General features: G+C 39.9%; 2 protein-coding genes across 2 annotated transcripts in view; one reads left to right on the plus strand and one right to left on the minus strand.

The window, feature by feature from the left end:
- arhgap42a (Rho GTPase activating protein 42a) overlaps nucleotides 1–9,564 on the plus strand; it is a 22,355-nt gene extending 12,791 nt beyond the window's left edge. Inside the window, exons 10-24 of the mRNA XM_074611874.1 lie at nucleotides 780–889; nucleotides 1,016–1,094; nucleotides 1,195–1,234; nucleotides 1,358–1,420; nucleotides 1,534–1,608; nucleotides 1,734–1,818; nucleotides 1,893–1,951; nucleotides 2,102–2,207; nucleotides 3,368–3,527; nucleotides 3,610–3,760; nucleotides 4,936–5,652; nucleotides 5,748–5,910; nucleotides 6,678–6,746; nucleotides 6,897–6,976; nucleotides 8,199–9,564. Coding sequence (XP_074467975.1) covers nucleotides 780–889; nucleotides 1,016–1,094; nucleotides 1,195–1,234; nucleotides 1,358–1,420; nucleotides 1,534–1,608; nucleotides 1,734–1,818; nucleotides 1,893–1,951; nucleotides 2,102–2,207; nucleotides 3,368–3,527; nucleotides 3,610–3,760; nucleotides 4,936–5,652; nucleotides 5,748–5,910; nucleotides 6,678–6,746; nucleotides 6,897–6,976; nucleotides 8,199–8,287 — 2,046 coding nt within the window. The 3' untranslated portion in view covers nucleotides 8,288–9,564. The remainder of the gene's footprint in view (nucleotides 1–779; nucleotides 890–1,015; nucleotides 1,095–1,194; nucleotides 1,235–1,357; nucleotides 1,421–1,533; nucleotides 1,609–1,733; nucleotides 1,819–1,892; nucleotides 1,952–2,101; nucleotides 2,208–3,367; nucleotides 3,528–3,609; nucleotides 3,761–4,935; nucleotides 5,653–5,747; nucleotides 5,911–6,677; nucleotides 6,747–6,896; nucleotides 6,977–8,198) is intronic.
- Nucleotides 9,556–23,074, minus strand: trpc6a (transient receptor potential cation channel, subfamily C, member 6a). The gene is made up of 14 exons (XM_074611875.1): nucleotides 22,676–23,074; nucleotides 20,149–20,468; nucleotides 17,927–18,059; nucleotides 16,963–17,263; nucleotides 16,179–16,364; nucleotides 14,908–15,072; nucleotides 14,587–14,824; nucleotides 14,282–14,509; nucleotides 12,733–12,997; nucleotides 11,742–11,937; nucleotides 11,048–11,248; nucleotides 10,744–10,800; nucleotides 10,380–10,455; nucleotides 9,556–10,229 (listed from the first exon to the last, which is right to left on the minus strand). The coding sequence occupies exons 1-14, from the start codon at nucleotides 22,813–22,815 to the stop codon at nucleotides 10,090–10,092; spliced, it is 2,646 nt and encodes an 881-aa protein (XP_074467976.1). The 5' UTR covers nucleotides 22,816–23,074; the 3' UTR covers nucleotides 9,556–10,089.
- Between the last annotated feature and the right edge of the window lie 572 nt (nucleotides 23,075–23,646).

Below are 23,646 nucleotides of genomic sequence, written 5' to 3' on the forward strand. Positions count from 1 at the left end.
TCAAAACAGTCTCTACTAATGGCAATATCATGTTATTGATAACATTCGGCCACTAGGTGTTGCATTCTCCCTCCCCCATTCCATTGCATTCACTTCACAACAAATGGTTGCTAGTTTGTTGCACAGCCTGCATATTTATGGTAGAGTGGAGTGACTCAGACACACAAGTGATGTCTGTGTCAAGTGATGAATTTTTCGTGGGAGAGTAAAAGTCATTTTGCAACATTTTGCTACAGGCCTACATTGTTTAATATTTCTCAGTCGGCCACCCACTTCTAAATCCCTTCTGATGCGCATCTTCGTTATACATTGTTTGAGGGAACTATAACGTTAGGTTACTGGACACAACCGTCACTAATACTAAGATGCTGACATAGCTCCTCAGGGATTGAAGCTGTTAATTTTTTCATTTTGACAATCTAACCGGTGACAACACGTTAGTTAAAGGACCAGTGTGTAACAATTAGGGGGATCTATTGTCAGAAAGGGAATATTATATTAATAATTATAGTTTCTTAAGTGTATAATCACCTGATAATAAGAATCATTATGTTTTCGTTACCTTAGGATGAGCCGTTCATATCTACATAGGGAGCAGGTCCCCTCTCCAAGGAGTCCGCCATGTTTCACTGCCATGTTTCTACAGTAGCCCAGAACGGACAAACCAAACTCTGTTAACTTTTCCTGCTTGGGCCGGAGTCTATATCGTTACTCGCTCCTTACGAGACCTTAATGCCACATGTCAAGTGCATATTGCAAACACATCTCTCTGTTAACAGAACGGCGTGGTGAATGGTACACCCGAGATGTTCAAGCTGCGCTCGTGCGTCAGAAGGAAGACGGATTCAATCGACAAACGTTTCTGCTTTGACATCGAGGTGGTGGAGAGGTGAGAGGGGAAAGATAACTGAGAGACTGTGTGTCCGTAAAACATCATGAAAACTTGTGGAATAAATAAATTGAGATATGGCTGCTGTTGGATTGTGCTCGGATGAAATAATCTCTTTCTCCGCAGACATGGCGTCATCACCCTGCAAGCGCTCTCTGAGGCAAACAGGCGGCTGTGGATGGAGGCAATGGATGGAAAAGAACCTGTATGAATAAATCCACCATTAAATAAGGCTAATATAGTTACATAATCGTTTGTAATGTCATACTAACACATACTTGCACATTTTTTCTCTCTTTGTTCAGATTTACACTCTGCCGTCTTTGCTCAGTAAAAAGGAGGAGAGTAAGTATCCTAATTTATGCTGTTCTTGATTTAATTCAGTAGATTCTATTTATTTATTATCTATTAATATGTCTTGCAACATATCAGATGTTTAGGTAAAAATGTGTTGTTGTTTTTTTACAGCATTTCTCAACGAGGCAGGCTCCAACTTTGTTAAGAAGTGTATTGAGCTGGTTGAAACAAGAGGTATTCCTCCTCCTTAAAATGTTAATATGAGAAAAACAATTCTAATGAGTGTTTATTTTGCACATTGTTGATTTATCACGTATGTTAAAACATGTCTGTATGTGTGTGTGTAGGCATCACAACCCTGGGACTGTACAGGACTGGAGGAGTCAACTCCAAAGTGCAACGATTGATGACGAGTGTATTTGGTAAGAAGCGCCCCGCTTTCTTCTGTACTATGTTATTTTCCTGTATGGGGGAGATTTATTTCAGCACTACTGTATTTAAATATCCATCACTACAGATAAATCATTTCTTATCTTCTTTCCTGTAGCATCCACAGCTCCCTCTGACATGCAGCTGGACGCAGACGCCTGGGACAACAAGACCATCACCAGCGGCCTAAAGAATTACTTCAGGTAACATACAGTACAAGGTTTTTGAATAACACTTCACGTGAAATATGAATTGATGATTTCTAATGTGCGTGCAGGTGTCTGGCAGAACCAGTACTGACCTACAGGCTGCATAAAGAATTCATCAAGGCTGCAAGTAAGGTCCCTTACTGCCTCTGTTAAGACACAATCTGTGGTTATTTCAAGTGTTTTGATTGATTTCACGACCTTACACATTGTATATCATGTAAACAGAAGCACATTATTGATCATATCCCTCCCTCTGTGCTCTTTCCTTGTTTCACAGAGTATGATGACCAGAAGTATAGAGTGAGAGCGATTCATGCTCTTGTACACAAACTACCAGAAAAAAACAGAGCAATGTTGGACATCTTAACCAACCACCTCCACAAGTACGTACATATTAACGTTACCGTGCTATTATTGTTCAATACCTTGAAAATGTCCCTTATCTTATCTTATTTTCCTAAAAACATATTTGAAAATGCTTTACTCAGTGATTTTTTTTCTAGATTTATGGAAATACTCTTAGGAAATGTTGGCCCAAAACTGTGATTTATTTTTACTTCAATTTCGTTTCCAGAGCAGAACTCGAAAAATATTTAACTTAGGAACTTCAAATTTGGTATGATGGTAGACAGTGTGGTTAGTTGTGGCTTTTGGGCGTTAGAAGTCCAGGGTGCCCAAAATTTCTGAAATTTTTCCAAAAGGGCAAAACCTTTAGCCCTACCTTAGCAGGGGTCAAGTAGTGCGTGGGAGTATGTGAGCCATGCTCACTTTTGCCTTGTTATGACTGTACTTTACTCTACTTAGCTTTTACTGACCCCTTATCGTCGTTGCAAAGGAACTCTGTACTTTCCTTCAATGACTCTGCGTGGTGTTATCTATTATGTAGTTGACGTAGTGTGTTGTGTCTATGTGTTTTTTTGTGCATGTCTTTGTTTATGGTGGCAAACCAGTTTTCCCTTTGGGGATTAATAAAGTTAATCCTATCCTATCCTATCGTATATTTCCAATATTCTGTCAAACAATTAGACAAAAACGTCAGCCTCACACCATAAATCCTTTTTTGGTTTCATTAGAGACGTCTGTCGATTGATTTGACTGGAAGGAAGGCAAAATGTATAACATTGATTGGTTACAACATTCTATGAAATGTTGAAGAGTAATATCCATATATGAAATTTATGGCTAGCAGGATAAGTCATTCCAAACTGCAAAGCTTACTAAGAATACCTTTACGGATCACAGTTAAAATTGATACCTTTTAAGGAATGTTTATTTGCTTTAGCTGCTTTAAGTAGAGGCACAGATCTCAAAGAAAAATATCACAAATAACTACGATGGGAAATATATTAACATTGACATATGCTGGTAGCCAAACTAGCAGGAGTACATGTACTGAAACTTGGGTTGCGATTGCTTTTTGAAATCTTTAGCTTATTTGTATTTCTGTTGCATTTTACAGTTTATTTAAGCTCCTGTTCACTTATTTCTTTGATATATGATAAAAATGCATTCTCATCATTTGCGTGTGTGTGTGTGTACGCAGGGTATCCTCTCACAGTGAACAGAACATGATGACTGTGTCCAACCTGGGAATGATCTTCGGTCCCACGTTGATGAGGTCGCAGGAGGAGACGGTGGCCGCCATGATGAACATCAAGTTTCAGAACATTGTGGTGGAGATCATCATTGAAAACCACCACAAGGTACGCTCAAAAACACACACACATACACACTCACACATACATAAACATACACACACCTAACAGACATTTATGTTCCTGACAGATCTTTGGTGAGGCCCCAGACCTGTCGGTGCCGTTACCTCAAGCTCCGTCCTCTCGGTCGACTCCTCGGAGGAACAAGGCCATCTGTCTTTCGTCTGGAAAGAGGAAGGCCCGTCTCATCCCTCCGGCTCTCTGCCTGGCAGACAACGACAGTGAGTCTCTCTGTAACCTACAGCTCCTTTATGTTGTCACTCATGAATACCTTTTCTTTCTTAACATTTATTTGATTGTTATTGCTGTTAGTATAGCTAATGAACAATCCATTATTATTATTATTATTAGGATCAAACCAGCAGTTCTTAAGCAAAAAAGTTGTGTTTAAAAAAAGATAAAAGTTTGTAGCCGTTTCTCCAAAGAGTGATGTCATTTAGATAACTGTTCAAGGCCCAAAGAGGTCAAATTAACCATTATAAAACGGATGACTCAAATCAAGCAATCTGATTGGTTCATAACCGTGATATAATAACCACATACCACGGCTATGACGTCTAATTCCTTTGCACTTTCAGTATTACTCTGCGTTTGAGAAAAAAACGTTAGACTATGTGTTGTCATGGTTGCATAGCGACAGGGTCTCGGGGGGATCAGTTCTGTCAACACAGAACAGGTTACAGATACAAATGAACAAATTTAGCTGTTAAAACCTGCTATAAAAATGGAAACATTTAAGGTTAACGTCTATGGAGGAATGGATCGAGCAGTGCCCATCTCCAGAAGAAACATCCACCGGCTAAACGACATGTAGCCCTACGTAAAGAGGTAGTTCCACAATGTTGCCCAGAATATGCAAGCAAGCAGTGAATGAATATAACACTAGCCTGTGATGAAACAAGAAATAGACTAGCCACTACTGTACATTCCATAGAAACCACTGTTTCATAGCAACTGCCTTAGTATGTGCAGGCGGCCCAGGAGGGACTATTTTATTGTGAACTTTATCATTTATTCCTAAAAAAAAAAACTATTTAAATTGGAATGTATCTACCGTTTTATAAAAGCAATAGCTCATTTCAGGCCATGATATATTGTGATTATATCACAGCTATTGGACGTTGTTTGGCCTGACGCAAAGTATGTGTCACAACATACCACGGCCTGTCATGAGCGATTGCTTAAATATTTCATAAAAAAGCAAAGATTAAAGAATAATCCAATACAATTTTGTGTAGAGTAATTCTGTTAATAATCTCAAATTTGATTGCTTGACTGTAACATATACACAAATAGGTTAATGGGCTAATAAAATAGCAGTGGGACAGACTAACCTTGATGTTATCATTCAGTCTCTTAATTTCTTAATGTGACTTGTTTCCATTCCTCTCTCCAGGTGACACCTTCAGTAGCAGCCCCAGCACAACTCCGATGGGCAGCCAGGAGTCTCTGTCCTCACACTCCTCTGAGAAGAACGCATTGTCTCAGACTTCTCCTCCGTCCTCTCCTGCTGCAGAGCCCGGCTCGTCCTCCACAGCGCCGGTGTCTCCTCCTGTGGCTTCCTCCTGCGCCCCGTCCCACAACTCCTCCAACGGGAAGGATCAGAAACACCCGACGGACAGCACCGCCTCCCCTCACCTTACGCCTTCCTCTTCCTGGACTTCCTCCCAGCTCAATGCGGCCCAGCAGACTTCCTCTGTGTCCTCCTCCATGTCCTCTTTGCTCTCCACAGAGAGGAGTCTGTCTGTCAAAGGAAACTCCACTGCCTCCTTGTCATCTGTAAAAGAGTCAAGATCTCCTTCCATAGCCTCCTCGTCCACTGCCTCCATCCAGCACTCTTCGGTGGAGCACGCCTCCTCTCTCGGGGAGGGTCGACCTGTTCAGAGAGTGTCGTCCGTCTCCTCTATTAAGAGCACTCATTCAGTCGATCAAAGAGATGCATCCAGCGCCTCCTCCGCTGTCACAGAAACCAGAGTGACAGACTCTACCTCTCCTTCTCGGCAGCACAGAAAACCTTACAGGACTGCGTCCTCCTCCTCTTCCTCCTCCTCTTCATTATTCCCCTACCGCCTTTCCACATCTTCCTCTCTCACCTCCCTACACATCTCTGAGGGTGCGTACGTCTCTGTAGGAGAAAGAGTGATGACAGTGAGATCTGCCACTTCCCTGTTTATGTTCGGTTCTGATTTCGTTGTGTTTCTATCGCAGATTATAAAAGCTGTCATGGATCGGTACAGAGTCTCATGTCGCTGGACCAACAGGAGGCAACAATCAAGCGTAAACCTGCACACGTCCGCTGTGGCTCCGATCTGACCCTGATACGCTCTGCAGCCGCCTCATCCAGCAACGGTTACCAGAAGCCTGCATCAGTGTAAGTGTCTGGAAAATCTATTTTATTTCTCAGACAGTATGGTGCTCTAGTCATATAACACTTAAAGGACCAGTGTGTAACATTTAGTGGGATCTATTGGCAGAAATGGAATATAATATTCACACACATAATATAATATAAGTATGTTTTCTTTAGTGTATAATCACCTGATAATGAGAATAGTTGAGTTAGTTTCAGCTTTTGATCCATGCTCTCAGAGAAGGAAAATACATACAGATCTTATTGGATAGTTTATCCCAGGAGAAAACAAGAGCACATGGCTGACTAAAGAAACAGCTCCATTGGTTCGGTTTTGCTGAAACCTAGTGTTATGACAAATGCTGGCAGTATAAATGGCTTTTAAAGAGAAAATATTTTGATGAAGAGTGGCAAAGTAAGGAAAGGTCACATTTTTAAACTTTAAAACGTCAAAACATTTTACAAAATAAGTTCAATTGACATGAAAATGGAAACACAAATCAGGCATTCCTGTGAATCAAGCTGGCTGGCTTAACATCAAAGGGATACAAATGTTTTTCCACGATTTTTAACTGTGATTTGTGATTTTCGACTTCATTGGTCTGATTCCAGGAATAATTACTTGTTTTTGATTGGCTCAAGATCTGCCTGCATTATTTAAGAAGAAAACTGTTCAGCTGTTTTGTTTTTAGATGCTGAGAGTGACACACTCACTCACTCTGTTGGTAACAACTGGAAATGATCTCAGGGAATGTATTCAGAGCTAATTTTGTGTTTGTGTGTTACAGATTATCAGTCAGACTGCCGCAGCGTGAGAGTTCAGTGTTCTCCTCAGCATTAGACATATGTTCCGGAAGGTATGTTGATGAGCTTGTTTGTGGAACAACTTTTTTAGTCTTGAAGCTATCAATTGTCAGTAGTAAGTCATTGAAACCTGCACAAGCAAAGTAATACATATTAATAAATTAAATCCTCCTTCACTCACTTCGTAAATCTCTTTTTCCTAGGGATGCAAAAGCTCTTTACTCCTGTGAGGCAGAGCACAGCCATGAGCTCAGTTTTCCACAGGGGGCGCTGTTCTCAAATGGTAAGAAAACCACTCAATCTGTATCTGGAGACATTATCTGGATAGTGACATCCGGTAAATGTGTCTCTACATTTACACCTGGTATTTAAATAGAATGTGGTATTCAGGAGCCACATTTGTGAAAGTGTGTTTTTGATTTATTCTTAAATGTAATCTGAAGATCATTCTCATTATTATGTATATGTTTTGCTGATTTATTCTTTTATAAATATGCTCTCTTGTTTCCTAACTGTCAGTGTTTCTCTCAAAATCTTAAAATACTTAAAAGTTAGAAAAATTTTACCCACTTTAATTTCCTGTAATTCATTGTGAAGTAACTTTTTTTCTTATTAGGGCTGTTCAAAATATACCTTAAAGGGAGATTTGTCAAGTATTTAATACTCTTATCAGCATGGGAATGAGCATGTATGTACTGTATATAGTTATGACTGGAAATCAATTATCAACACAAAACAATGACACAAATATTGTCCAGAAACCATCACAGGAACTGCATTTAGCATAAAAATATGCTCAAATCATAACATGGCAAACTCAAGCCCAACAGACAACAACAGCTGTCAGTGTGTCAGTGTGCTGACTTGACTATGATTTGCACCAAACTGCATGTGATTATCATAAAGTGGGCATGTCTGTAAAGGGGAGACTCGTGGGTACCCGTAGAACCCATTTACATTCACACATCTTGAGGTCAGAGGTCAAGGGACCCCTTTGAAAATGGCCATGCCAGTTTTTCCTCGCCAAAATTTAGCGTAAGTTTGGAGCGTTATTTAGCCTCCTTCACGAAAAACTAGTATGACATGGTTGGTACCAATGAATTCCTTAGGTTTTCTAAAAATCGCAAGTTGCATTAATGCGTTAAAGAAATTAGTGGCATTAAAACAAATTTGCGTTAACGCGTTATCTAACGTTGACAGCCCTAAATTTAATATGAAGTTTAAATATTGCTTGGCTTTGGCATTTATATCAATGATCCAGCATTGGGACAGTTGCAGTTTATTGTTAATGTCGCTTGTTCAGGGAGTTTTGAGGGATTGTACAGATCACTGTAAATCTGTGTTATCCTAACACAACCAGCAGGAAACTACATTAACTAGTCTAACATTTGCTTAGAAGTTGTGTATGGGTTTCAGATTTATGGGTGTCGGTGTGAGTCATTATAGAAGATGAAAATTGTTTTATTGTTTTATGACTTGCTGACGTGAGTTGTTTGTGTGTGCAGTGTACCCGTCTGTGGAACCAGGTTGGCTTCAGGCGACGTACAACGGCAGAACAGGCCTCATACCCGATAACTACATCACGTACATGTGACAGACCCGATGATGTCATCACCACATCACTGAATAACACAAAGATCTAACTTAGACTTTAGGGATCTAACAGTGCATGCAGTAAAACTCTGCTGATCAAAGATATAATATATTCATCATGTAACTGTGACTGATATTACTGAACTACTGGGCCTGGATATGAATGACGCGTGTACTGTATGTATATCTGACTACTATATGTGAACCATGTTAGGTGTTATTAACTAGCTTATAATACAGTAGATGTTACAATCTGACTTGTTGTCTGCCTTAATCAACGTTATCATGCAGCTCCTCTTTTATGTTTGTGTTCAACTTCATGAAATGTGTCTGTAAGGTACATGGAAACAGTATTTTTCTATCATTCCTTGTAATTTATGTGTTAATTATCATATTAATGTTATAGCTGTGTGTCCAGAGATAAAGTGTTCACACCTCTGTGCCTGAAACAGTATGAACTGGTGATCTAAGACTGAATCCTGCCGCTGCACCCCATTCGACTGTTATCAGGCCATTAAATAGGCGTCATCAGTCGCTATAAGCACCATAGATGTGGGTCATTAGGGGCCTACTATGCCTACGTTGTAAAAGTGAAACTTAAAAGAAACACGTTCTAACATGTTGTAAAACTGAATGAAACGTCATGTTTTAAACACAAACAAAAAGGGATCTTTAGGTTTAGGAAAAAAAACTACAACTTATTTAGGTTCAGGCCACAAAACTACAACTTATTTAGGTTTAGGCAACAAAACTACAACTCCTTTAGGTTTAGGCAATAAAACTACAACTCCTTTAGGTTTCGCAAAAAAAAAAAGTTAATTTTAGGGAAAAACATTGTGTTTTGAGTTTAAATAACTACGAACACAAAGACACACATTGTTGGTTTCACACAGGATACAAACTCCTGTCTCCTGGGGGAAAACCCTGTGTTTTGTGTCCCATCCACTGTCCCTGACCTCCAGCTCTTATGGCGTTTCACACTGTCTGTACTACAGCGCCTGACTCCCGCTTCTGCTCCTGTCATAATTACTACGGTCGCTAGAGGTTGCTGTCGTTTTCTTTTATACTTTCTTTCAGTGATCTACCATGTGAAGGTGTAGTAGGCCCCTATTGACCCAGATCTATGGGGCTTATAGCAACTGATAACGCCTATTTAATAGCCTGACAACAATCTAATCGGCTGGCCATAACGCCTTCCTTCTACTGTCTGTCAGTTTTCATGCTGTCTAAATAATGTAAATCTCTAAATACTGTAATTAAAAACACCAGTTTGTAGTAGATTCAGTTTGTTTATTAATATTTTGTGTCTATTATGCATTTTCCTAAACAATTTATGATTTTTCAGTTCACCACAGTTTTCACTACAGATATCCTTGTTATACCATACGCCACTTTGCAAAACAAATCATGCTATATATTCCAAATATGAGGGTAAGCACTGTATGTTAGTTTTGGCAAGGTACAGGCTTTTTTGTACTTTTAATTGCAGGAAAAAGAAATGTAATCTACAAATTACATGTCCTCCTATCACAACATTTTCTAACATCTGCATCCATGTGTTTGAATGATGACCAAATGGTCCCAAAATCATCTCTTTAAAAGATGTGCTCCCTACAACTGTACTTTGTGTGCATTATAAACATATAAATGACACATAATCCTGCAATCCACAGGCTGCATTTTTATTATATATTCACATACATACATTATTATTTTTATCATATCAATGTTTTGTCACTATCCTACTGTATCGACATTCAGTGATGGAGAACAGGCACTTAAAACTCTCTGAGCTGTGCAGTTTTATGGCAGCGCTGCTGAAGGTGTGCTGATCTCTCCCAGCCTCCTCAGCAATCCGTCCAGCGTCTCCAAGTTCTGTGATTTCTCCTCCAACAGCTCGTATCGCAGACTGGAGATGTCCTGCTTGATCTCTTTCAGCTCACCTGATGAAAAACACACAAAAGGGCATAAACGAAACGTTTGATTTCAAAATGGAAATTCTAACATTCAGAGGAAACATAATGCGACAAGAGTAGCTTTATTTCCAAGTTGGATATAACAACCAAGTTTCAGTATCATTGTGTAGATTTTACCTTCAGTGATCTCGTCACTCTCTTTGTCTGCTCGGGCTCTGATGATGTAACGCTTTATCAGACGCTTCATGATCTTCTGCAACCAGAGATGGAAATTAACAATACTATAATGGGAAAAAAGTTAGATGTCAAATAGTCAAATTAAAATGTTTATATAGATAAAAGCTTTAAGATCCTGAAGTACTAATTCTTTCAGAAAATTATTGTATTACTGTATAAACTTGAGAAATACTTGCAAAAGCAATAGTGTAGTGTACTCCTGGTTAGTTATAATGTAGCAATGTATCATATTTTTTTGAGCTTTTAATTTCTTTTGTATATCAAATTTGATTCTGTAGAGTAGAAACTACTCAGAAGTACATACCTGATATCTGGATGGGCTGGTAGAAGCACCAAATACTGAAGTTTTGCCTTCACCGAGCTGGAAAATTAAACTGAAATTAACTTCATTGAACATAAGTGTGACATTTCTCAGGTTAAACTCGTCTTCAGGTCTGAGTTGGAGCCTGTGGTGCAGCAGTAAACAGTAAAACCACTGGGAGGTGCTCAGGCTCTGCCTTTAAAGCTCCTCTAAGTATCATGGTTTAATGATTACTACTGTACAAGCTGAGAAAAACTAAATGCTGTGTACAGTTTTTTTTTTCTTACACGTCCATATTGTGTGGTACCTGGTTGAGCTGTGTTTCACTTTTCTCCTCACTGTGTCCTGTCACATAATGCAGGAGCAGGGACTTGATGGCCGTACCTAGTCCCAGCATAGATTTTGGACTGGGGACCAGGTTGAAGGGCACAGGGAGCGTCCTTCCCTCCTCAAAGTAGGAGAACCAGAGTTTGGCCCGGGCAAACTTCCACTCAACATCAGCATCATCCTAAAGAGAAGTGGGAAACAAAAAGAAGAAAGGAAAAACAAACATGTTGGAAGGAGAACACAGCGTCACCACCACTACATGAGTCTGAAAGGAATAGATTGACATTTTAAGAAATGAAAGTGAAAAAGCATATTTCCCAAAATGTCAAACTATTTCTTCAACAGAGGCTGTAAAAAGAAAGTCCACACCTCAACATTGTGCACATTTGATTTGCAACACTAACATTTTGTAAAATAAACCATCAAATGTGATTCATATTAGAGCACAGCAAACCTTAATCTGTCTTTAAATCAGTCTTAAATCTTAATGTACAGAATGGGCCTAAACTAGAGTATTGTGGTTTACCAAAATTTATATTCCTGGTCTAAATTACATTATTCCTCTCCTGCCAAAAACTGCAAAAATATTTGAATCGCATAAGGATATGTGCTACATGTGAAGGCAGGAAATGCTTTCTTGAAGCACATGATGATTTAGTATTTTGATGACCAACCTCAATCTCCTGGAAGGAACTGTTAATCATGGCGATGAGCATATTGAGCAGCACTATCACCATGGTGACATTGTAAACCCCGTACAGCACGTAACCAATGTTCTCGATGAATTTGTGGCCGTTATTGATCACGACAGACCTGACCTCAGACAGTCCAAATATAGCCCAGAACAACGTCTTGAAGCTTTCCTCCAAGCTGGATGCAAGCAAATATAGAGGGAAATGGGGGGAGATGAGAGAAAAGTTATTTTTGAATTCAAACAAACCATTAATCTTACGACTGGAGATGTTAAAGATGCTCTGTGAGAAAAGCAACGGAAGAAGAAAAATGGTTTTACTGTGTGTACAAGAATAAAAGTTTGTTTAAGATAGGCAATCCATCATATCATATTTAAATTCCTTTATTATAACTGTGTGAAAATGCAGTGGCAAGCATTTGTAAAGAAGTGGTTCCCAATCAGGGGGTCAGGACCCCCACAATAGGTCCCAAGATAAATCTGAGGGGTCACAATCTGATTAAAGGGACAAGAAAGATTCAAATCTGACAGACAATCTCTATTTGATTATCCTGTAATTTTGCTTTTATTTTGAAATACAGGATATATTTCTACCTCTTCCAGCCTCTAAAAATCCCTCAAATAAAATAATCATCAATAAAAAAAAAAATTGTTGGTTGCACTGCTGACAGCTTGTGTCCACACTAATGTTATAACCTGTGATACGAAGTCCCAAATAGATATTTTAAAGGGTGACAAGTCAAAAAGTGTTGGAAAGCTCTCTTATTAAAGATGCTCTTTTATCCATGATTTCAATACTGAAGAGCAACTTTGACTTCAACAAAATGTTCAAATAATAGATGTGTTTTCTGAATCTTTTAGTCTATGCAAGCTGATTTTAATAGTTGAAACAAAAACAAGATGTTAAATGCACAGCTGCTGGAAAGTAGGAAACTCTAAAAGAGCATGTGCGAATAGATGCAGGTGTCTCTCACGTGGTGAAGGCGTCGTTCTCCTTCGCCCCCAGGTAATACGAGTACAGGTTGAACATGCCGATCATGAACGCCAGAAAGACCAAGAGGAAGATGACCATGAACTTGAAGATGTCCTTGACAGTCCTCCCTAGAGAGATCTGCAGTGGGCCGAAGCTCTCATTGGCTGGGAGGATGTAAGCGATCCGAGAGAAGCTCAGCACCACCGCCACCGCGTACAGGCCCTCCGATACCAGCTGGGGATCTGACGGCAACCAGTAGATACGTGCTGCAAAAACACAGCGTGAATCAGTCAGTGAACTTCATTAATTCTACTCTGACTGACTTTTGTACAGTACTTTTTGAAAAGCAAGTTCATCAAATTGGTTACATTAGGACACCACATTAGCCATTTCACCACAAGGGTCATACGGAAGTGGACGTGGTTTCATCCAAAGTGGGCCAGGTGATAGCCAATCAGAGAGAGCTTGATACACCTTTAACATGAATTTGCATTGTTTTACCTTGTTTTACCAGCGCAAAGCCCAAAGTGCCACGGAAAGGCTAAATGGAGATGCTACAAGGAGAAGCGAAATGATTCAGCAAATGGAATAGCTAATAGGAAAAGGTAAAGCAGCAGGGAAATGTAAATGGAAAAGGAAATTGCCCTTTCAGATGCCTAATTAAAATTAAATCTGTATCTTAATTCAATTAGTGAATTCAGTTATTTATTTCTCTTTTTAAACTGTATTTTCAAATTCCATTATTTATTTATTAATGTATTAATGTAACACTTATTAAGTGTTTTAAGTCCTTTTTGTAAATCCCCTTTTAATTTGAACTGTTTATCAATAGATTTTAATTAATTTGTTCTTTTTATAATTCCTCTTTTTATTGCCCATTAAAATATAAAATAATGAATTACTTTGTAATTTAGTCTATATATTTATGGATTTATAAATTAGTTGGTAAACAAATTTATTAATGCCTATTTTTTATTGTTCGATAAATTAATGAAATGTTTGATTACTATTTCTGTGACACTTGTGGTCCTCCATATTTCACAAAGAATGTATGTAATAAAGCACCTGGATCTCAATTTATTATGATTATAGGGATAGAAAAACTTTTTTGGGGAACATTACTGTAATCTTTGCTTTTCTTGTGAAGTGTTGGAGAGTTTAACCTCTTCTGGCCTCCAACTATTAGCAAATACACATGTGCAAACTGTGACTGAGGGATTACAAGTAGACTGTGCGTATTTTAAGGGGTCACAAGCCAAAAATGCTGGGAACCACTGAACTAAGCAACTGTTACTCTGATTTGCCTTCAAGAAAGCTATTTCTGTAAATTTCATTAGTCTAAAATGGGTCTGTTTTATCCTTTTCCCAATAAAAAACAGGGAAATTAAGGCAGACTACTGGTGTTCAAAGTCCAAAGCCAACAGACGTCATCTCTGCTCCTATATGTACCGCCTCATGCAAACTCACTAGAACTTTTTATACATTAAGTAAATGATGGTATTTAAAGTGTGGCGGTCTGGTAGTCTGTGCGGGTGTGTGAGCATGCTCACCAAGTGTAAAGTAGTGTATCTCGGGGGGCAGTGTGACATTAATCAGTGTTGTGTAGTGTGTGTGTACATAGGTCTGGGCTAAGTCAGCGTGTCTCAGTGTGGAGAAGCGGCAGCTGAAGGAGGCGAGGAAGATAGCCAGCATCCCAAAGTCCAGGAAGTTCCACGGTTCGACCAGGTACTCCCCCGGCCCCTGACTCCAGATCTCCTTCACCTCAGCCCAGATCATACCTGCAGCGGCACAAGTCACATGATGTGATACACAGGAGGACACGTCTTTTCCTCCATCGTGATCGTCTAATGCTCACCCATGACCCATGAAATGATGAGGATCTCCATCCACGTGAAGGGCGTCGTGGTCATGCGGTAGAGCAGCAGCGGGTCAGAGTTAAGTCCTCCTGGGAGATGATGGTGGGTCATGTTTGGCAGCAGGGTGGTGCCTGCGAAACGATCAGCAGCATTCAGGATCAGAAGACCCAGGAAAATTGTGAAAGATGAGGCATGGGCCACAAACTTCATGAAGGGGCTCCGCATCACTTTCCCCACCTGAGCAAGAGAGAGATAAAATGATAGGAAGATGAGAGAAAACATCCTGCAAGGAATTAAATGTCTAGTATTTAGTTACATACTCTGCTGCACGGAGCGATCCAGTAAGCCACAGCCAGTCCAGGCAGTCCTATAGCCACCGCCAACACCACCAGCAGTTTGATAGCAGTGGTTTGTTGTCTCAGGCCGGGCAGATTCTCATACCAGATACTCAGCAGCTGCTGCTGGCAGTTAGGATGAGCCACAAACTGAAGGGCATAGACATTACAGAGTGGGAAAGGATTTCAAGTGTGAACATACAGTAAATAGTCTGCCGCCTGAACTCCAACTTGATTCAATAAGACAGTGATTCTCAAAGTGGGGTCCGGGGACCCTCAAGGGTCCGTGGCACTCTGTCAGGGGTCCACGAAATAAGTTGCTATAAAATCATCATTAAAAAGTACATATCTACAGATGGGCACATTTGCACCAATAAAACAGCATATTGTGTCCATTAATACCACCCACGTTACCAGGAGAGACGGAGGAGTAAAAGTTTGGAGCCTTCTAGAGAAATTTACCACATTTAGCTCTGTTTTATGGTGATACCTCAACTGAGTGAAGACAGCAGGGAAACCAGTGTTTACTGAGGAGCATAAAGATTGAGCAGCAAACCAAGCCAAGGCCAGATTATTTATTTTCCAACCAGGCATCCGGTGTGTTTGATTCCCTTTTTGAGGTTTTGTATTATGTTTTGGGGTCATTATTTTTTCGGGTTGTACGCCGTATGACGTCTGTGATTCGATTTTTGTGGTCAAAGTTCAAAGGTCACTGTGACCTCATAAAACACGTTTTTGGCCATAACTCAACAATTCATTATAATAATGACATTTTAGACAGACATGGATGGTAACTGTAACTTCACTGGTTGGCGAAGGCATACAACCGTGAAGAGGTATTTCTAGTTTTGCAATATTGCTTTTATATTTCTGTATTTTGAAGGGAGGACACTGAACCTTTTTGTTGTTGGATTATTTGGTTGCATTGAGAAAGACTGTTTTTGAGTTGGACAAATCCAGTGGACATTCCTCCAGTTAATTTTCTTGTGCTCTTATTTCGTCCGGGGATTTTTTATTAATAAATTGTGTTTAAGCTAACAATCAAGTTTCCTAATAAGTGTATTCTCTTGGTGGGGTCAAGTGATTAAATGTTCACTGTGATTCTTTAGAAGTTTGAATGAAAGGATGTGAAATAGGTGGCTGGCCAGAAGGTTGGAAATCAATCTTAAAACATGATGGTTAATATTTCTTATTATGACCAAAAACACTGGCTTTTTCTTGCCTCTGTGTCATTGCCTGGTTGTGAGCATACTAACCTTTTTGAGTTCGTATTTGATGGCTAATTTGAGCCGTGTGAGGGAGGGGCGACCTGGTAGGTCATAGATGTCCTCGGAGTCAGTTTCTCCGCTCAGTATGGCCTCCACCTCCTCCGTGCTGCGACACAGATCCAGGAGGCCCACCACGTAGTCCTTACACTGGCTCGACAGACAGCAGTAGTCATTCTACGAACAGAGTGAAAGTGCGTCAGAGAGTGAAACGTATGAGATGTACAGGAGATATGGACTGGTACTGGGGTTACTGATGTAGCCCAGTACAAAACAATACATAAGCCAAGATTTTATGGAAAATATGCTTCTAGATTTTAAGGGAAATATGGTCAAGAATAGAGGTTGCCATTTATTTTGGCTTTAGCCACATTTGTTTAAGGTAACTCTTGCCTATATACCAAGAAAAGTGGGCTGCATCATGATTCATTTGTGTGAGCAGTGGATTGGATTGGACTGTGACATTTATTTATTGTACACTACCTGTAGTATACTGTCCTGCTGTAAGGCCAATAATAATCATAGTTGTTATGTGTGTGTCAGACCAACGATGTCAACAGTGACTACAAGATGTAGACCCCCGTCTGTTTCTGCTTCCTCTCTTAGGGCTCATAAAATGTTCTTATGTTTACTGGCAGCTTTTACTGGCAGCGACATGGCAAATAGGGTTTTTGTGTACTTGACGATGAGCTGGTTTTCAGGGCATGTTTACAGCGGCACTAACAGGATGTGCAACAGTGATTACAGAAAGTCTTGTGGTGATTCGGATTTGTACCTTAAATTCTTTCTCAATATTAGCCAGCATGGCCAGTTCGTTGCTGAGCTCGAGAGCTGCCAGCACCGGGTCCTCATTGGACAGGGAGAGGTAAGCGGGACTGGCGAGTCCTCTGTAGGCATTGATCCTTGACCGCGAGTGGCTGAAGGAGTCAAACTGCTGCTGGTAGTTGCAGGAGTCACAGCCGCAGAAGTAATCGTGAGGAGGGTCAATGCGAGCCCCTTTACTCAGCAGGGTGTGAACGATCTCGTACTCCTGGCAGTGCGCTGCAAGGATCACTGGAGTAACGTCATGAGAGAACCTGTGGGGATGTACACACACAAGACCATATACATTTACATTGTTCATGTTGCATCAGCTAATTAGCTGTTTTTATTCATGCTTCACCATCACTGGGTCATTCGCCAGCTGTTTGGCTACCAGCTGACTAGTAATGTCCAATCATATTCATACAGGTGTACCTTATGACAATGCTGTTCCACTTCTAACCTCTTCCTTACGTGTTAAGTTTTTGGTATTGTCAACTTTCTAAGATAGAATATTCTTGTATGTGTTCGACATTTTGGAAAAATACAATAAATTGCATTCTTATCAAGAATTTAATACCACTCTCATGAAGCATCAGCTTGCAAACTTAGCTTAGCAGAGACTGGAAATAGGCCTTACAGGAGCTAATTGGTCCATGATATTGTTGGCTTAAAAGTGCGGCGCTGGCTGTGCCATTATTTTCCTATGTGGAGAGCCGTGCCACCCAACTAGACGAAAGCGCTCTCCTTGGCGTGGCACATCGCTTGAAATTGCCACAGAGCGCTGTGCATGCAGCAAGCAAAGCCCTCTAAACAGTCAGGGGCATCCAGGAGGCCCAACATGTCAGGACATTTAGATATTTATTACAACAGCGCTGCTGTTACACTGCTGTCAGAGGGCACAACATTTTTAGTGATGCTCCTCGTTACTGCCTTACCTCGTCCCGTCCTCATCGTAAGCGTAGAAGTCGTCCAACATGTCTGCTTGAGCAGGGCTCGCTGTCAGACGATGGGCATCTCTGAACGCCGGGTGACACAAGAGGGCCTCTGTGATACGAACATAACCTTTACCTACAACACACACAAACACAGAGCAAAGCTGTTGGTGTATGGTTGGCACCTTTGATAGCCTTAGTACTCAGTTCTGTTGTAGTTTTGAATTTTTAAGATATAGTAGTATTTTTTGTATTTTCCTTGAAGCTTTTATCCAAACTCACTCAATAGCAACCTCATGTTGCTCACCATCCCACTTACAGCCAATTAAAGGAGGTTTACGTTTCTGATGGTTAACCCTGGTGTTCATTTCTGTGCTGTTTCAACTAGCCTATAGGAACTATGTTTTACAACTGGCCAAGCTGACTGATTTTATCTGTACATGTTGTATAGGCTATGTGTTGTTAGCTAGCTAACCTGCATATGGTCAGCCCTATCTTTATGTACACAGTTAAAAGTAAGTTGTCATTTAAATTGTATTCATTTTAAAGACTTTCTTCTGAGGTACAAAGTTGTCAATGTTTGTACTCGTGTGATCTGACTTTTGCCTTGCTGGTCTGGGAGCAGATTTTGAAGTTGATCTTGTTTATAATGGATTTATTTAGCCTCATACAAATGGTATTAAAACTGACCGTCTCTCAAAGGAGTGTGGAGAAGGTTCGCTTGGATCACAAAAAACATCTAATGCTATAAGTCCATTTGAAATCTTTTGATAATTAGAAGCCTACAGGACTAGTGGTCTAGTATTTGGTAGTTTTGCTACATTAGCATGTTGGCTATTTAGTTAGCAAACAAAGCAAAAGTCCATCATTTTGTTCAGGGTACATAAACTGACTGTATTAAAATAAGGACTGTGTCACAGTACCCTACATTTTGAGTTAAAGCTCCTATTATCAGGCTAGTAGGAGAGTTGCTGCTTTGTACATGTTGTGGAAGTCCCTGATATGTCAGACAACCGCCGTTGTGTCTGGGTTCATAACGTCACCCGGCGGCGAACTGTATTTACATACTGTATATGTATCTAGCAAGCCACACGTCGCTACTGCGGTATGAACCCAAAATAAACAGACTGTGATTTAATTGCAATAAACGGATCAAAATGATGCCGAAATAACGACATTATGATGTCGATTTGTAAAAAAGACCGAAATCATGCTTTGTCAAGTCTGTCCGCAACACAACAAGCAAACAACCTTTAAAATGCTTGTTTTCTGAACGGAGTTTGGATCGATCAATGCCAGGCTATGCTAACATTGTAGCTACTCCATCAACACTCAACATAACGTCATCTGCATAAATACGGCAGTGACGTTGTTGTTATCTGATCAAAAGTGTGCCGAAATAACTACATAATGATGCTGATTAGTAAAAAAGTCTGAATTCATGCTTTGTCTGTTCTGTCTGCAAGACGACAAGCAAAAAACTTTTAAAATGCTTGTTTTCTGAATAGAGTTCAGATCGATCTGTGCCAGGATATGCTAACATTGTAGCTACTCCATTAACACTCCATCTAGGAATAAATACGGCAGCAACAGCGTCAGTGATGACATAAACTTTCGCGAAGTATGTTGTTACACACCACTTACAGTATATGATGAATGCTTTTGATACACATGCTTTAATAAAAAAAATTAAATACTTTTAACCTTGCAGACTGTATGTCATGCTAATACCTTTTCGCCTTGTATAAAATGTATAATACACTGACCTGATATACCATTTACAATTACTGAATGTCATTTGCTTCATTATAAGTTGTCTTTCAATCAAACATTAAGATATAAGTGGAAAAAAAACTGTTCACAAAGCATTAAAGACATGACCACTGACTATTTTTCTAACAATTTAGCCACAAATTCACATACTGACCATATACGGTCCAGCCATATGCTCGGTTTTGACCGAGTCTTGTTATTTTTGTCTTTTAGCCTACCACTAACTACCATGATTCTCTAGTTTGTCATCTGTAGGCTTTATGGGATTTGGTGGAAGCCGATGATCATCAAATGATAAATTGAACTGAAATTTTAAAGCATGATGCACAGTCAGCGATGACCTCTTTGACAGTTTTGACCCCTGGAGAGCACTGCAGTATCAGCTTCCTGCCATGTGTGATTAACCTTTTAAATGTACTTTCGGCCTTTGTATACACACAAATGCATCTTACTGATGGCTAACAGGAGGGCGTCACCCACTCTGGCCATATCCGCCCTCCCCAGCAGCAGCTCCGTCACCTCCAGATGTTCGTTGGATACAGCCAGCTGCAATGCGTTCTGGCCCATGTAGTCCACAGCATTGACGTTCAAGTTGGATAGTTGGAGCAGCATGCGCCGCACCTCTGGTATGTTGCCGTATTCAGCTGCCTCCAGGAAACGCTGCTCAACCTCTGACGGGCTGATTGAGGGAGCAGAGAACATGTAGGCTGGACCACGGAGAGCCTGGCGTCGTTTAACAACACTGACGGGAGCCATGAGCTGTCTCTCAGAGCTGCCGGGGCCGCCAAAGAGGAAACACAGTATATATCATCCACATTATCAGTTATATATACACACATAAAGCCTTTTGGAAACCACACTTCAGATTCTTGTTCCCAGTTCCATCTCAATTTAACATTCTACAACTAAAATATTAGCTTTTTAGTGGCTTAAAGGTGCAGTGTGAAGGATCTGGTGGCATCTAGCGGTGAGGTTGCAGATTGCAACCAACTGAAACTTCTATGTGCCAAACGTGTGTGAGAACTACGGTGGCTGACACAAAACGCGAATGGCTCTTTCCATAGGCGCAGTTTGACTTTAAGGTTGGGGGTTCTGTGTACAAAACAGAGAGGTCTTGTGTATTGGGATGCTGTGTGTTGCCTATATATTATGTGTATAACTGAATGTGCTGCGAGTGAGTGTCAGCGGAAAAAGAATGATGAAGTTGAAATGAGGGGTTAATATTTATACGATACCTCCTCATTTTACTACAAAAACCTAGAAGGAGGCAGCTGGCTCAAGGGCGATCACCTGAAAGTTTCCTACTTGCTGTTGGAAATATCGTATTGTATCGTAATTTCCAGTAAATAACACATTATAAAACATGTGTTTTCATTTTAAAAGGTACAAACATAGGAAGATATCAAGTCTTTTAAGTGGTGACATCTACAGTCTGAGTGTGGTTTGTTTACATGATGTAACAGAAAGTGCATATTTAATTGATTCAGTGCGGACAGAGATCATCTGATGTTATTATAAGTAAATAATAATCTTTTTTATCTTGTTGGTTTCTTATTTTGTCATTAAGAAGACACAACAAGGTTGATATTATTCATCATTACAATAAATTATTAGTTCTGTGTTAATATAAAAAATATAGATAATATTTAAATCCCTACATGCATTTTTGGCTACGGCCACTAGGGGGTTCAGTGAGCCCCCTGAACCACCACAAACTGCGCCTGTGGCCCTATCGGAGCCAGTGTTTGGTTTGTCTGTTCTGGGCTACTGTAGAAACATGGCGGTGGGCTCCGTAAAGAGGACCCGCTCCTTATGTAGATATAAAAGACTCATTCTAAGGTAACGAAAACACGATTCTTATTTTCAGGTGATTATATACTAAAGAAAACATACTTATTAATATTATATTCCGTTTCTGCCAATAGATCCCCCTAAATGTTATACACTGTTCCTTTAAAATACTGTTAATATGATTTAATCATTAATTCTACTTATGTGATGGTAATACCAAAACAAATACAGCATTCACCTTTCTTTAAAGCAATCCTAGTGATCTGCTGCAAGCTTTTATTTGGTATAGTTTGGGAATATTTAATACCTGACAAGGAAACCTTTTGAAAAGACATAAAAATAACATAAAGGTGAAATGTTGAATAGTCTGATTTCTGACAGAAAGAGAGTATAGTGCCTGTATTATTTTAGTTTTAAACATTACTCTATAAACTGCCATCTTCCCTATAATGAACCATGTTTGGATACAAATCTAAAAAAGAATACCAATAGAGATAAGTGTAAAATAAAAGTTGTAATGTTATTGCCTGATTTCACATTAATGCCCACATCAGATCTGACATTATGCTGATGGACCATTTATTGATTGACAGAAACTATTATCTCCTTTTTCCAGGTAACTACTTTGGAAAGTAAAGTATAGTAATGTAAAGTATTGCTCCATTTCAATTAAATATTTTTCATATAAATAATTATCTGGTAATGGCTCATTTTATTGTCCAGTTTCAGAGATCAAACTGTGAAAGCTGCTGCTGTCTCATACGGTGAATCATGCAGTGAATATGCTGTATAAGATCATCTTTGAAGAATTTGAGGGACTATTAAAGGACACTACCTAACATCACAAACATTAAAAATGGTATTGTATGTTGAAAAAAACTATCACTATCAAAATAGCTACAGACATGTTGAAGTTATTGTAGCTTTAACTGGATTAATTAAAGCAATTATTTTACTGCCTTATGTTATGTGTCTTTATCAGTATAACAACATCCTGTATAATTCTTAATTCATCCATTTATAATGTGCAACATGAAAATCACAACCATATACAGTTAAATAAAATCCCCAAAAGTCCAAATTGTTATCCATAGTTCTACTATTATTTTATGAAGATGAACACACAAACACACCTGCCCGCTACATGCACATCTGGCTGAATAGAGGGGACATAAATGAAAGGCTCACCCGAGGCATCGTCCAGAGCAACAGTTTTCCTCTCCAAAGTCATCGTACATCAGCAGGTTATCACGACTCCGAGTCCTGGGGCTGTCGCTGTAACCCGCAGGTCGGCTGTTGTGATGAACCGCTGGCGGTCTGTGGTTCATCCCGGAGGTGGTCAACAACAGAGGGTCCTAGTTCATGTGAAGGAGTAATAAAGTGTCTGTGGCATGACTCTCTCTCCCTCTCTGTGTCGCCCTCCCCCCTCTGTCTCTTTATCCTTGAGAAAGAATGCATCCTTCTGGGTCCCACTATACTTTTATTTACATGACTCGTTGAACTATACAGATGTGCAGAGCAGCTCAGTGTTATGACTGAACACACTGGTGATATATGGCTATATTTGTCTTAATTGTTTCAGCTGAATCTTCCTGGTTTTCCCTGAAATAACTCCCTGAATTAGTTTAGAGAATACAGGCTTAATTTACAAAGATTAAGTAGATAAACAAGAACAGAATATTCTCAAAATATTGTGCTTTGCCAGCAGTTTTAATGCTCAGGCTGTAAAATGCTATTTTAAACCGCAGTGTTTAGAGTACATGTTGAGTTGTGTGCGTGTGTGTGTGTGTGTGTGTGTGTGTGTTTGTCTGTGTGTGTACGTACATGCGTGCAGGAGTAACTGATGGCTGATGAACAGCAGATGAGATTCCTCAGGGTTTAAATTCCCAGTAGACTTTGCTTCCTGTGTGCTCCCACACTCCACTGATCCCCGTCCAGTGTGGGAAAACGACTTCCCACCCTGCACGCACACACACACACACAAACACACACACGCACACACACACACACACACACACACACACACACACACACACATACAGGTATACATACATATACAGTTTACGTGTGTGTGTTTATGTCTGATTTGAAGCATGCAAACCAGTATTTCCTCACAAGCAGGTCAAAGGTCACAGCATTCAGTGTTTGCATTACACACA

The sequence above is a fragment of the Sebastes fasciatus genome, chromosome 16 (genome assembly GCF_043250625.1).
Source record: "Sebastes fasciatus isolate fSebFas1 chromosome 16, fSebFas1.pri, whole genome shotgun sequence".
NCBI classification, from domain to species: Eukaryota; Metazoa; Chordata; class Actinopteri; order Perciformes; family Sebastidae; genus Sebastes; species Sebastes fasciatus.

Bases quoted from the DNA above. Each gene is read 5' to 3' on its own strand.
- trpc6a (XM_074611875.1), bottom strand. From the start codon at position 22,815: ATGAACCACAGACCGCCAGCGGTTCATCACAACAGCCGACCTGCGGGT. The intron at 20,469-22,675 runs GTGAGCCTTTCA...CGGCCCCGGCAG, and splicing joins TGCTCTGGACGATGCCTCGG to CTCTGAGAGACAGCTCATGG. The intron at 10,230-10,379 runs GTAAAATCTACA...GTTTTTCATCAG, and splicing joins GAGTGACGAGATCACTGAAG to GTGAGCTGAAAGAGATCAAG.